This window comes from Geotrypetes seraphini, chromosome 4 (genome assembly GCF_902459505.1).
Source record: "Geotrypetes seraphini chromosome 4, aGeoSer1.1, whole genome shotgun sequence".
Classification (NCBI taxonomy): Eukaryota; Metazoa; Chordata; class Amphibia; order Gymnophiona; family Dermophiidae; genus Geotrypetes; species Geotrypetes seraphini.
This window is the reverse complement of record NC_047087.1, coordinates 119,463,937-119,478,534: the sequence shown is the minus strand read 5'-3', so window position 1 is coordinate 119,478,534 and position 14,598 is coordinate 119,463,937. Positions and strand designations below refer to the sequence as shown.

At 44.8% G+C, this 14,598-nt stretch overlaps 1 protein-coding gene across 6 annotated transcripts in view; it reads left to right on the top strand.

Moving 5' to 3' along the window:
- VANGL1 (VANGL planar cell polarity protein 1) overlaps positions 1-14,598 on the top strand; it is a 101,257-nt gene that overhangs the window by 35,309 nt on the left and 51,350 nt on the right. For all 6 annotated transcript variants that reach the window (XM_033941566.1, XM_033941560.1, XM_033941562.1 and 3 more), the window contains one exon: positions 12,053-12,660. In XM_033941566.1, coding sequence (XP_033797457.1) covers positions 12,053-12,660 — 608 coding nt within the window. The remainder of the gene's footprint in view (positions 1-12,052; positions 12,661-14,598) is intronic.

The following is a 14,598-nucleotide window of genomic DNA, read 5'->3' as shown; positions in this document are numbered from 1 at the left end:
CTGTACTTCAGGACACTTCCTCCAGGCCTGATTCCACCTCTTTCTCTTCTTTTTTAAGAGATATGTGTGAATCTCTTTCCATTCCTTTGGAGGCTGAGTCTAAAAAGTCCAAAGCTTTTCTGGACGCTCTTGATTTTGACCAGCCTCCAAAGGAATTTTTGAAACTCCCTTTACATGACATCCTGAGGGAGACCTTTTACAAGAATCTGGAGACTCCTCTTACTGTCCCGGGAGCTCCTCGCAAATTGGATTCCCTTTATAAAGTAATCCCTATTCCTGGTTTCGATAAACCACAGCTCTCTCATGAGTCTCTTCTTGTAGAATCCACCCTCAAGAAGTCCTTGGGAGCTAGTGTCTATGCCTCTGTCCCTCCTGGCAGAGAGGGTAAAGCCATGGACAAATTCGGTAAGCGACTTTACCAGAATGCGATGCTTGCTAATCGTTCTGGTAACTATGCTTTTCATTTTTCGTTTTATTTAAAGCATCTCCTTACCACCATGACTTCCTTTGAGCAGTACCTTCCGGTGGGGAATCGTGAGGCTTTCCATCAGTGCTCTTCAGCTCTTTTCCAGCTCAGAAAATTCATGGTAAGGTCTATATATGACACTTTTGAGCTTACCTCTAGAGCAACAGCCATGTCTGTAGCCATGCGCCGTTTGGCTTGGCTCAGAGTCTCTGAGCTTGATGTTAATCATCAAGACCGGTTGGCTAATGCCCCATGTTTAGGGGATGAGCTGTTCGGAGATTCTATGGACTCAACGACCCAGAAGCTCTCGGCTCATGAAACCCGCTGGGATACCCTTCTTAAGACCAAGAAGAAACCTCCACCTTCACGGCCATTCAGACAGCAAACGGCCTATCAGCGGCGTTTTGTGGCTCGCCCCTTGCAGCCTTCCACTCAGCAACCTAGGAGGCAGCGTCAACAGCAGCGGCAAACACCTAGGCCTCAGCAGCAACAACCAGCTAAGCAGCCTCCTCCACAAAAATCGACTCAGCCCTTTTGACTTGATCCTCGAGGGCATAGCCAGCGTTCAACCATCTCCTCTCCTCCCTCAACCGATAGGAGGACGACTGTCTTTCTTTCTCAGCCGGTGGGAAGTTATCACTTCGGACCAGTGGGTCCTCAACATCATCCGCCACGGCTACTCTCTCAACTTTCACACCCTTCCGGGCCAAAGTCTACCAAAAGAGTCTGCTTTGCACACTCCTCAATCTGCCCTCCTTTGTCAGGAGGTTCAGTCCCTCCTGCTTCTGAACGCCATAGAGGAAGTTCCTCTGGACCAAAGAGGGCAAGGATTCTACTCCCGGTATTTTCTAGTCCCCAAGAAAACAGGAGACCTCAGACCAATTCTAGATCTGCGAGATCTCAACAAATGTTTGGTCAAAGAAAAATTCAAGATGCTATCTCTAGCTACGCTTTATCCTCTCCTCGATCACAACGACTGGCTATGCTCTCTCAATCTCAAAGAGGCCTACACTCACATTCCAATTCATCCGGCCTCCAGACAGTACCTTCGCTTCATGATCAATCACTGTCATTACCAATACAGAGTGCTCCCCTTCGGTCTTGCCTCCTCTCCAAGAGTGTTCACAAAATGTCTGGTAGTGGTGGCAGCATTTCTGCGCTCCCACCACCTTCAGGTTTTTCCCTACCTGGACGATTGGTTAATCAAGGCCATTTCATCTCAGACTGTTCTTCTGGCCACCAACCAGACCATCTTTTTTCTACAACTACTGGGGTTCGAAATCAATATACCCAAGTCTCACCTTCTTCCTACGCGGAGACTTCAATTCATTGGAGCGGTACTGGACACGGTCCAGATGAGAGCCTTCTTGCCGGACAACCGTCTTCACAACCTCCAATCGCTCTGTCAGCAGGTGCTGTCCCAGCACTCCATTTCTGCAAAGCAGATGATGATTCTCTTGGGTCACATGGCCTCCACAGTTCATGTCACACCCCTGGCACGGCTTCACCTGCGCACTCCTCAATGGACCCTGGCTCTCCAGTGGTCTCAAGCGACAGACTCTTCCTCACGACACATATCTGTGACATCATCTCTTCGTCAGTCTCTGCAATGGTGGTTGATATCCTCAAATCTCTCCAGGGGCCTTCTGTTCCATCTGCCTCCTCATCATCTGGTCATCACCACCGACGCCTCCCCTTATGCATGGGGAGCCCATCTGAACGAGTTCCAAACTCAGGGCCTTTGGTCTCCTCAGGAAAAGAAGCATCACATCAATTTCCTGGAACTCAGGGCAATGTTCTATGCCCTCAAGGCCTTCCAACACCTTCTATTTCCTCAAGTCCTTCTAATTTGCACAGACAACCAGGTGGCTATGTACTACATCAACAAGCAAGGGGGAACGGGCTCTCGCCTCTTATGCCAGGAAGCCCAGAGAATCTGGTCTTGGGCATCCTCGCGCCGCTTATTCCTGAAAGCGATTTATATTCAGGGAGAACAGAACTTCTTAGCGGACAAGCTCAGCAGAGTTCTCCAACCCCACGAATGGACTCTCGACCCATCGACTCTACAGTCCATCTTTGCACAATGGGGCACTCCTCAGGTGGACCTTTTTGCAGCTCCTCACAATCATCAGTTGCCCCAATTCTGCTCCAGACTTTACTCTCCTCACCGTCTGGCAGCGGATGCGTTTCTTCTGGATTGGTCCAATCTGTTCCTTTATGCTTTCCCTCCTCTGCCTCTCATGCTTCGGACCTTGTTCAAACTAAAGAGGGATCGGGCCACCATGATCCTGATTGCTCCACGGTGGCCCAGACAACATTGGTTCTCCCTTCTACTTCAACTCAGTTCCAGGGATCCATTTCTACTTCCACTGTTTCCATCTCTGCTTACACAGGATCAGGAAACCCTCCTCCATCCCAACCTGCAGTCTCTACACCTGACAGCTTGGTATCTCTCGGGCTGACTTCAACTGATCTTTTGCTATCTCAACCTGTTCGCTCCATCCTGGACGCCTCCAGGAAACCAGCCACTCTACAATGTTACCATCAAAAGTGGACGAGGTTTTCTTCTTGGTGTCTCCTACATCATCATGACCCCAAGTCTCTTGCAGTGGAACCTCTATTGGATTATCTGCTTTCTCTGTCTACTTCTGGTCTCAAGTCTACTTCCATCAGAGTTCATCTCAGTGCCATTACGGCCTTTCATGAGCCGGTCCAGGGGAAACTCCTTTCAGCTCATCCCCTGGTCTCCAGATTCATGCGAGGTCTTTTCAATCTGAAACCACCTCTCAAAGCACCTCCGGTGATCTGGGATCTGAACGTGGTTCTCTCCGCCTTGATGAAGCCTCCATTTGAACCCTTGGCTACTACCTCTTTCAAGTTTCTCACTTGGAAGGTACTTTTTCTTATTGCTCTCACCTCTGCCAGGAGGGTCAGTGAGCTCCATGCACTAGTTTCTGATCCACCTTTCACTGTTTTTCATCACGACAAGGTGGTTCTACGTACACATCCAAAGTTTCTCCCTAAGGTTGTTTCTGAGTTCCATCTCAACCAATCTATTGTACTACCTGTTTTTTTCCCTAAACCTCACTCCCATTCCGGGGAACAGGCTCTTCATACTTTGGACTGTAAGCGGGCTTTAGCTTACTATTTAGACCGTACTAAGCCCCACAGATCATCTCCCCAACTCTTTCTGTCCTTTGATCAGAATAAATTGGGACGTCCTGTTTCTAAGCGTACGCTATCTAATTGGCTTGCTGCGTGCATTTCATTCTGCTATGCTCAGTCCGGACTGACACTGGAAGGTTCTGTCACGGCACATAGAATTAGAGCTATGGCAGCATCTGTAGCTTTCCTCCGTTCCACGCCCATTGAGGAAATCTGCAAAGCTGCTACGTGGTCCTCAGTCCATACTTTTACATCTCATTATTGTCTGGATGCTTTCTCCAGACGGGATGGACATTTCGGCCAATCTGTTTTGCAAAATTTGTTTTCCTAATGGCCAACCTTCCCTCCATCCCTCTTTTTGTTAGCTTGGAGGTCACCCATCAGTCAAGAATATGCTGCCTGCTTGTCCTGGGATAAAGCACAGTTACTTACCGTAACAGGTGTTATCCAGGGACAGCAGGCAGATATTCTTGCGTCCCACCCACCTCCCCGGGTTGGCTTCTTAGCTGGCTTATCTTAACTGAGGGACCGCGCGTCGGGGTCGGGCGGGAAGGCACTCGCGCATGCGCGGTGCGGTCTCTAGAACTTTCCAAGTTCTTAGAGTGCAATCACTCTAAAAGTGTCCGTACCGGGGCTCCGTCGGTGCCGTCACCCATCAGTCAAGAATATCTGCCTGCTGTCCCTGGATAACACCTGTTACGGTAAGTAACTGTGCTTTCTTGTTCATCTGGCAAGAACCTTTAGAGAGTCTATAGTAGAGCTACTTTGAAAACAAGTCACTTTATTCAGTGATAGGGTATTTAGTTGTCCTGTTCTAGTGTTATCACCAGAACCTTTTGAATAGACATGCCACTGATCTGATTTTCCTGACCACCTGGATAACTTAACAGAAAATTCTCTAATAATCTGTAATCTGGAACCTGGGACATTAGATCATCTAATTTATTATTGTCCCTATATTAAGATATTTTGGAACTCAATATGGCCTCAAGTAAATGCATTATTGGAAAATCATCTTACGATACAGTGCTATTTGGTATGATGATGAGGAAAAAGAGTCAAATATCACCAGAGAACAACAAGCTTTTATTAGTTATGACAGGGGTTGCCATCCAACATATAACCAACAATTGGAAAAATCACAGCAACCTTAGTTATATTTTTTGGTGGAATACATTATGCCATATATTTAAAAAGGAACGATCAATAGCAATTCAAAGAGGGACATATACTAACTTTATAAAAATTTGGGGGCCATTGACAAAATATTGTACTGAATAGTCATCACTTCTTCTCTTCTCTTTTTCTCTTACGGCACACTAAAAAAGGGGGATTTGGAAATAATTTTACATAATATGTTATAATATGATATATAATTTGTGTGTATTTTATTGAAAATATGATGAAGGGTGGGTGGTAGGGGGGATATTGATGTACTAGATTTTTATGTATAGATATCAAGGTGATATTGTGGAATATTTTAGTGTAATATACTCTTTTGTGCACTTGTTGTTCAATTTGAAAACGAATAAAGAATTGTTAAAAAAAAAAAAAGAAAATTCTCTAATACGGCATACTACTCCATCGCCTCCACCAGCTGGCAAAAATTTCTGGGGAGAACTGTTAATATTCTGTATTAGTTTTGTTTAGTATAGTGAGGGAGCTTTGCAGTATGAAGAGTTTAGACCAGTGGTTCCCAAACCTGTCCTGGGCTGGGGGGACCCCCAGCCAGTCAGGTTTTCAAGATATCCCTAATGAATATGCATGAGAGAGATTTGCATACCTGTCACTTCCATTATATGCAAATCTCTCTCATGCATATTCATTAGGGATATCTTGAAAACCTGACTGGCTGGGGGTCCCCAGGTTTGGGAACCACTGGTTTAGACTAACTGGGCCAGTTCAAATTGATTTTTTCAGTGTGATGCTGCTGGTACTTTTTTAATTAATTAATCAATTAATGTATGTTTTTATTTATTAAATAGTGTGCAACTGTACAGAACAGCACAAAACTCAGTGCCAGAAGATATATTGTAGTTCTTCAGTATAAGGCTAACAATAATAATAGAAATAAGAAATATGAAACATAATAGTTAAGCTTTAAGCCCCCTCCCCATCCCTCTGCTAAAGCTCATTCTACTGCAGTGTGTCTAGTAGTCCTGAATCATAGAATTATGCATCTGAACACACAAGTTGCTTGCAAAATGCTACCAATCATTTTTGAACTCTGCCTCCTTCCCAGGCAGCTACTCCTGCCTCCTTAGTTTTTTTTCCTGCAAACAAACTGTTCAGAAGTGTTTCTGCTCTGCTCTGCAGTTTTATTTTTTGGGGGGTATTTTTCCCAATGACATCATCATAGTAACGAGCAAGGTGTCAACTTATGCTATCTCCACCCAGCAAATGCTCTGGATCAGACAGTGGGCATGAGATTCATCCTCTAAAGCCACACTGAGTAGGCTTCCCTTTCAGGGGCAGATGCTATTTAGTAAGAGTCTGGATGACCTGATGGCCAGAGTTATGGACCATCACTCTTGCCGGACAGCAGACCCTAGATGGCTCGGGGTCCAGGATGGGGGAATTTTTGAGCCTGTCAAAGATTCCAGCCTTATGTGAGAGACCAAAGGACGCACAGGTTATTTCAGAGGTCATGGCAGAGATTTAGCGGCCTCTGGCTCTCACCCCTCTCCAGGCTCCAAGAAAGCACAGTGATGCCAGGACAGGGCCCAAGCCTTCCCCAGATAGGGGGTAGGCTATTGACCGGTCTAAGCACTGATTGGCACAGACTGTTGGGTCCTAGAAGTTGTTCAAGATGGTTCCAAAATTGAGTTTTGTGCCTCCCTTCTGGACCTTTTTGTAGATTCTCCAGCCAGCTGACCAGAGAGAGCTCTCAGACTCCAGGTAAAGGCTACTGGATCTTCATGTCATAGAGCCAGTCCTGGACGAAGAATCGGGCTCAGGCAGATGTTCCATATACATCACATCATTGTGCTGAAGAAAGGCTCAGACGACCGGAGGCCAGTTCTGGACATGAAATTGGTCAGTGCCTCACTTCTGCATGGAGACTGTGAGTTTAGTCATAGCAGCAGTGATGCTGGGGGAATTTCTTGCCGTTCCCATTTTTCCAGTTCACAGGGAGGTACTTGCAATTTCATGTGCTGGAGCAGTATTTTCAATTCTCTGTGCTCCCCTTTGGCCTAGTAATGACACCTCACACCTTTACCAAGGTAATGGTGGTGGTAGTAGCACAATTCTGCAAGACTGCTAATCAGAGTAGTTTTGAGAGTCTTCCAAGACCTGAGATGGATAGTCAACTTCAAGAAAAATCACCTGGAGCCGATCCAGCATCTGGAATACCTGGGAGTTTTGTTCAACACAGTTTGGGGCCAGGTTTTTCTTCCAGAGCCATGCAGACTGAAGCTCCAGAAGCAGATTTTGGACTTCCTACAGAGCCAATTCCCACGGTGCAGGTCTTGGGGTTGATGGCAGCAGCCATAGTGATGGTCCCTTGGGCGAGAGTGCACATGAGACCTTTCCAAGACACTCTTCTTTCTCATTGGTCTCCTCAAAAGGACTTGCTTCAGCAACCGCTTCCATGTTTATCGGAAGCAAGGTACATCCTGAGGTGGTGGCTCCAAACAGCTTCCCTCTCAAGGGGCATGCCTTTCCGCATTTCCTCCTGGGTATTACTAATGATCAATGCCAGCCTTTACAATTGGGGAGGTCATTGCAACAGACACCCAATTCAGAGTCTTTGGTCACTGGCTTAGCAGAAGTGGTCCATTAAGTACTCTGAGCCATTCAGCTAGCATTGCAGGCCCTGGAAAGGTCTCTGTAAGGCAAGGCAGTCAGAGACTTCTCGGACAATGCAAAAAGTGGTGGCCTATGTCAAAAGGCAAGGAGGCAGCAGAAGTGCCCCGTTACGCTTAGAAGCTCGACTCCTCTTTCAGGGTGGCCACGCACATAGCAGGAGTGGAAAATGTGCAGGCTAACTTTCTCAGTTGGCAGATTCTCGACCTGGGGAAATAGTCACTACTCTCCCTCCCCCTAAGCGTTCAACTCCTTTATTCGATGGTGGGAACAGCCACAGATGGATCTGATGACCTGCAGTAAACACAAAGGTGACTCATTTTTACAGCCCGTAAGTGCAGGTTGGATACATTATCCAACTGTGGCCGGAGAAGGGGCTTTTGTACATGTTTCCTCCATGGCACTTGCTAGGTTGAGTCGTATTCTCTTGGTATGGATTTTCTATGTAGCCTTGTATATGATTTGTGCATTTTCTGAATAGATGTATTGATATTTTAAGGCCCAAAAATATCATCGGTAGGATCCTTGTTTTAGAAGTTAGTGCTAGCATTATAAATTTGTTCTAAGTTTTGAGAGTGACTCTTTGTTTTAAAGATTTTTATTTACTATATGGCTGCTGTTGAGATTACACTAGAAGCCAAAATTTATGATGAGTTTTATAGAGCATTTCCATTAATAATGTAGCCAAAAATGCATGGGGATGGAGGAAGCAACAACACCCGCCACCTGAAGGAATGTGGAGCCTGTCTGCTGTCCTCATAAAATGTTGAACTTAAAAAAAAGAAATAGATGTCAGCAGCAGCTAGACACTGGCACCACAAGCAGGCATAGTTCTCATGCATGAACTGAGCATGCTCATGGTGCTGTGTTAGCAGCTCAAGTTGATGCCACTAACTGGCATGCCTCAGAAAACAAGAGGGGCTTGGCAGTCCCAACCTATCACCTCCTATTGAGAGATGTGATGGAGCCACCAAGCCAGTTTTGCTGTTTTCTCTGGGGATGAGAGGTTATATGGCTGGGGCTGTTATGTCCCCTCCTTTTGCTGCTCTGGGGATGTGTTATATGTTGAGATTTTGTTAACTGGTTCTGTTTCATGTGTTAAGGAAATATTAATGGATGTCATAGCCAGCTGTACCATCAGTTCAGCCCAAAGCCACAGGATTTTCAGTCTTGTTAACTGGTCCTGTTTCTAGTGTTAAGGACATTTTCATGGGTGTTTCAGGCAACTGTACCATCAATTTACCTCACAGTGACAATGATTTTGCATTGTCTGTCTTGTCACTCCTATCTGAGCATGACCTAAGAAGGAATGGATGACAAGGCAAAGCTTATTTTATTTTGTTGCATGTACCCTGGAGGTCATGTGTCTGTCTGCTGCTCTCTGCTTTTGCCTCTTGGTTTGGGTCCACCATAAAATGCTGCTTTAGCCTCACAATATCACAAAGTCTGTATTGCTCAAAGTATTTTTGTGATGAAATCTGCAGTTGGATACCACATAATGTCAGTCTGTGTATAAATCTGAAGGATAGATTTTGGAAAGGTGGTAGTGATACAAAGCTTAAGTTTCTTTACATCAATACAGAAGTCAAAAGGAAAAGTAGCAAATGCTATAGGTGATTCTCAGAAAGAGACTAAGATGTGGCATTCATAGCAAGCAGTGAGCACATTAACCTTGGTTAAGAGTATGTATTGCACTAATGTTTAGCACAGGAGTGTTCAACCTTGGTCCTTGAAAGCCTCAATCTAGTCGGGTTTCAGGATTTCATCAGTGAATATGCATGAGATTTGCATGCACTGCCTCCATTATATGCAAATAGATTGCATTCATATTCATTGTGGAAATCTGAGAACCAAGTTTGGTCACCTCCAGTTTAGCTTATCTACTGAATCCCTTGCTATATATGTCACCATGCGCCACTGATCTGATGCAAATGGAAAATTTATGTGCAAAGGTTTCCCTTTGGATTGATGGTGATAATTGTATTATGCTAACCTCTTGGAGATCTGGAAAGTCTATAGCCATAGATCTATCTATGGGCTAGATTCATTAAGCAAACCGATCGGTTTGCGACCCGATTTCCCTCCGTCCCGATCATTTACAGCTCCGATCCGATCCTCCCATGCAAATTAGTAAAACCCCATGCAAAATAGCCAAGTGATTGATTCACTAACAATTGCTTGGCTGTTTTGAAACGGGTTTTACTATTGACAAGCCCGACTGCTGCAGATCTGTCGATAACTGTTACCAACAGGTCTGCTGGTTTTTTGGCAAGCCTGCCTGTCTTTTTTATTAACTGCTGGGGCCTTCTGTGTACTGATGATGTCATCAGTGGATCGTTTGTTGTTGTTTTTTTTACTCCATCAAAAATTACAAAGACTAGGGGACACTCGAAGTTACAGGGAATACTTTTAAAACTAATAAGAGGATATATTTTTTCACTTGGATAATAGTTAAGCTCTAGAACGTGTTGCCAAAAGTTGTGGTAAGAGCAGATAGCATAGCTGGTGTTAAAGTTTGGACAATTTCCTGGAGGAAGAGTCCATAGTCTATTATTGAGATAAACATTGGGGAAACCACTGCTTGCCCTGAATTGGTAAACAACAAAAAAAACACTCCAAAACTTACTGTCACAACCTGAACTCAACATAACAATAAGGCAGAAATAGTCAAAAAGGGTTCACAAAGGGGGCGCTCAGGAACTAAAACTGTGCACACCACGCAAAATGCGTGAACACTAACAAGATGAATATCAAATGTAAAGGGTGCTCTCAGTGTGAGCAAGCAGTAACAGGAGACAAGCTCCAATACTTCATAACTCAGGTAGAGGTAATATGCCCCCACCCGTACACCATCACTGAGCACCCTAAGCGTGCAATAAATAAAGTGAAAATATTCACGAATCAAAAGCAAGTAAATTAACTAAGTGAATAACAGGTGAGACCTGAGCGACCCCTAAATGAACCCTACCAGCCAAAACCCCAGCGCAAAATCAAAAAGTCAAAAAAGGTAACTTAACTGAAAAGTGAAGCAGGAACTCATCTCTGAGGCTCAAAATAAAATGCGTCCGGAAAACAAGTTCAACCGAGCTGGTTTCGGGGAAAAACCCTTCCCCGAAACCAGCTCGGTTGAACCTGTTTTCCGGACGTGTTTTATTTTAAGCCTCAGAGATGAGTTCCTGCTTCACTTTTCAGTTAAGTTACCTTTTTTGACTTTTTGATTTTGCGCTGGGGTTTTGGCTGGTAGGGTTCATTTAGGGGTCGCTCAGGTCTCACCTGTTATTCACTTAGTTAATTTACTTGCTTTTGATTCGTGAATATTTTCACTTTATTTATTGCACACTTAGGGTGCTCAGTGATGGTGTGCGGGTGGGGGCATATTACCTCTACCTGAGTTATGAAGTATTGGAGCTTGTCTCCTGTTACTGCTTGCTCACACTGAGAGCACCCTTTACATTTGATATTCATCTTGTTAGTGTTCACGCATTTTGCGTGGTGTGCACAGTTTTGGTTCCTGAGCGCCCCCTTTGTGAACCCTTTTTGACTATTTCTGCCTTATTGTTGTGTTGTGCCCTGAATTGGTAGCATGGAATGTTGCTACTCTCTGGGTTTTTGCTAGGTACTAGTGACCTAGATAGGTTACTGGCTAGAGGAGATCATTGGTCTGACCCAGTAAGGTTATTCTTATGTTCTTAGGCAGCGTAAGTGATTGCCTAGGACAGAAGCTTCTGGGGGTGGAGAGCAACAAAGAACAGCTGCAATAAACAAACTACTACCGAAATCAAAGAACCCTCAACATGTGCTGGGGGTGGGGGAAGGTTAGTAGCCCATTTACCAAAGAAAATGCCCCTTGAAAATTGGTCTCATGTACTTTGATTTGAAACAGAGTTTCATAATTGGGACATCATATTTTACTAGAATGATTCTGTTGATAAAAGTGGTGTTGACTCATTTCAAAGCAGGATAGAAACCATAAGCTGGATAAAGAGATACGGTGAAACAAATTCAGGGTGCTATGTAATAAATTGGGGGGCCTGTGCTTACCAAGGATTCCGATTCATACCTTTCATTTCAAAAGTCTGAAAAATAAAAAATAATTGTAAGACAAAGAACCATTACAGTAAAACCAAAAGCATAACCAATAAAACAAAGAAATGGACAGGTTGCTTTGTTGAGTAGGGCGACTTGTCAAAATGGATCTTGTGTGCTAATCATTTGCTTTTAGTGTGGCGTTCTGTGACTTTAGCATAGTCCTAGAAAAAGCTGGACTACTTGTGCTTACTGATATCTCAAAAGCTGACAACATACAGGGGCTATTCATGATACTTAGCTGACTTAATGACCTGTGTGGTCTTCAACTCATCCACATTTGCCATCTTTGGATAATCTTTCTGTTGGCCCAGTAGAACAGGGCTCCCTTAACTTGTTTTTGGGACTTCATAGCCAATGGAATTTTCAGGATATCCACATTGGACATGCTTGAGAGAAATCCTCAGTGTGGATATTCTGAAAAACCAGAGAGCTGTGAGGACTCCAGAACAGGTTTGGGAAGTCCTCCAATAAAGTATCAGCAGCATGTAGGCAATGTAGACTGACTGACTTCTGCTTTCTTTTCAGGATGATAATTGGGGAGAGACAACAACAGCCATCACAGGCACGTCTGAGCACAGCATCTCCCAGGAGGACATAGCTCGCATCAGCAAAGACCTGGAAGACAGCGTTGGCCTTGACTGCAAGCGCTACCTGGGCCTTACATTGGCTGCAGTGCTTGGCCTCTTGGTTTTCCTCACGCCCATAGCTTTCATTCTCCTGCCACGGCTGCTGTGGCGGGAGGTGCTAGAACCTTGCGGCACAGTGTGCGAGGGGCTTTTCATCTCTATGGCCTTCAAACTGCTCATCCTTTTCATTGGCACCTGGGCCCTGTTCTTCCGCCCACCACGAGCGGACTTACCACGGATTTTTGTCTTCCGGGCCCTGTTGCTAGTCCTCATCATCCTCTTTGTGTTATCCTACTGGCTCTTTTATGGTGTGCGCATCTTGGACTCTCGGGATCGAAACTATCAGGGCATTGTGCAGTACGCAGTCTCATTGGTGGATGCACTACTTTTCATCCACTATCTGGCCATTGTGCTTTTGGAGCTACGCCAGCTACAGCCTATGTTCACACTGAAGGTAGTACGCTCCACTGATGGGGAGTCACATTTTTACAGCTCAGGACACATCAGGTGGGTCTATTTTCTTGTGGTCTTATTCTTGGGCTCTCTTTTTCTGTCATTTAAAGTACATAAGATAGAAATACTAAAAACCAACATCTGTATCATCAGGCTGCACAATTCAAGATTCCAGTTAGTTGGAAACAAAGAACCACCAAGCATTGGATAAGAATAAAGCAAAAGTTAACACCAACAGTACCTCTGTGGGCTATACCGTGGCTTTCTAAACAGCAATTACTTCCTTTAATTTTTATGGCAAACCCCTTGATGAAATATCCATTGCAATCTTAGATTACAATATGAATGCAAATTGTTTCCTGAAAGATAATATCACAAACTTACTGCTATACCAATAGATAGGGATGGTATGCTGAAACCCCCACCCAGCAATTTATCTGATATGCCTTCTTTCTGTCTCAAGCTTAATGGCCAGCTCCATAGCTACGATTTCACTGCCAGTCAGACTATTGGCTCAGGAAGAGACTGTATACAGGCGGTCCCTGTTTTACGAGCATCCGACTTACAAACAGGAGGTCCTGTTCTACCTTCAGTGTCCTAATGCACCCCTCTCCCTTCCTCCCAAGTTCTAACATGCCCCTCTCCCTCCCTCCATTCTGTGCCACCAAGTACGTGCCTCCCTCCAGAGGGTGTTTACCTTCTTCTGTCTGGCTTCTTTCTCCTTCCAGCCGCAGCAGTTTCTCTATACAAAGCCGTGGGCAGCGGCTTCTATGCATGCCCTGCGATTGAGCTGGAAGCCTTCCCTCTGACGTGGGAGAAGCTTCCTCCAACATCAGAGGGAAGGCTTCCAGCAAAACTATGGGATGTGGTTTTGTGCAGAGAAATGACTGTGGTTGGAAGGAGGAGGGAGTTGGCCAGAAAAGGTAATTACCTGCCGGAAGGAGGCACATACTTGGGGCACAGAATGGAGGGAGGGAGAGAGAGGGGTGCATTGGAACTCGGGTGGGAGGGAGCACAAAGAACAGAAGGAATGAGGGAAGGGGCATGAACTTGGGACACAAAATGGAGGGAGGGAGGGGAGCATGAGCCATAGGATGGAAGAATGGAGGCAGTGAGGGAAAGAGATGCTGAAGTGGGGAAGGGAATAGAAAGGGAGAATTGGATGTCTGAGTGAGAGAGAAAGAGGGATGGTGCACATGGAGAGATGAACGAGGAAAATTGTTGGGCATAGGGAAAGAGAGAGAAATATTGACATGGTGGTGGGAGAGGAGTGAGGTAGAGATTCATAGGGAAGAGAGATGAGAGGGAGTAATGTTGGATGTGATGGTGGAGAGGGAACAGTGGAATGGATGGAAAGGTATGTAAGAGGGTCCTCAAGGAGATGGAGAAGGTGGGAAGAATACTAGGATCTGAGTTATATACAAATTCAACTTAAGAACGGTTTAAAAAATGGAACCCGTTCTTAACTCAGGGACTGCCTGTATAGGATTGCTAGGGAGAAATAGGTGAGCTCCATAAATGTTCAGGGTGTTACGTTTCTTGAATTCATTGTTCCTCTCAGAGGCTTGTTAATGTTTTAGATACTTTGCTGTTTCTTCATTGATTGTTTTAACTTTTACTGAGCAGATCAGACACTTGGTTTTGGGAAATTCCCCTTGTCCCTTCTCCTGTCTTCTGTAGGACTGTCACCAGCTTTGATACAAACTAGAGAATGGCATGAGGAAAAAAAATTTTCCCGGTCACCGCCCCATCCCTGCAACCACTGTCCCCGCCCCGTCCCCATGACCACTGTCCCCACAGCATCCATATAAGCCTCAGTACTGCAATATTTAGCTTATTCCTTCCTTATAAATTAAAGTTCTGGCTGCTGAACTAGAGAAAGATGTTCAGCTGGCAGGGCTTGTATATAAATTTTTATCAACTGATACACTACTTTATCCGAAAGTAAAGAAATAAAATAAATATAATTTTTTTTTTCTACCTTTGTTCTCT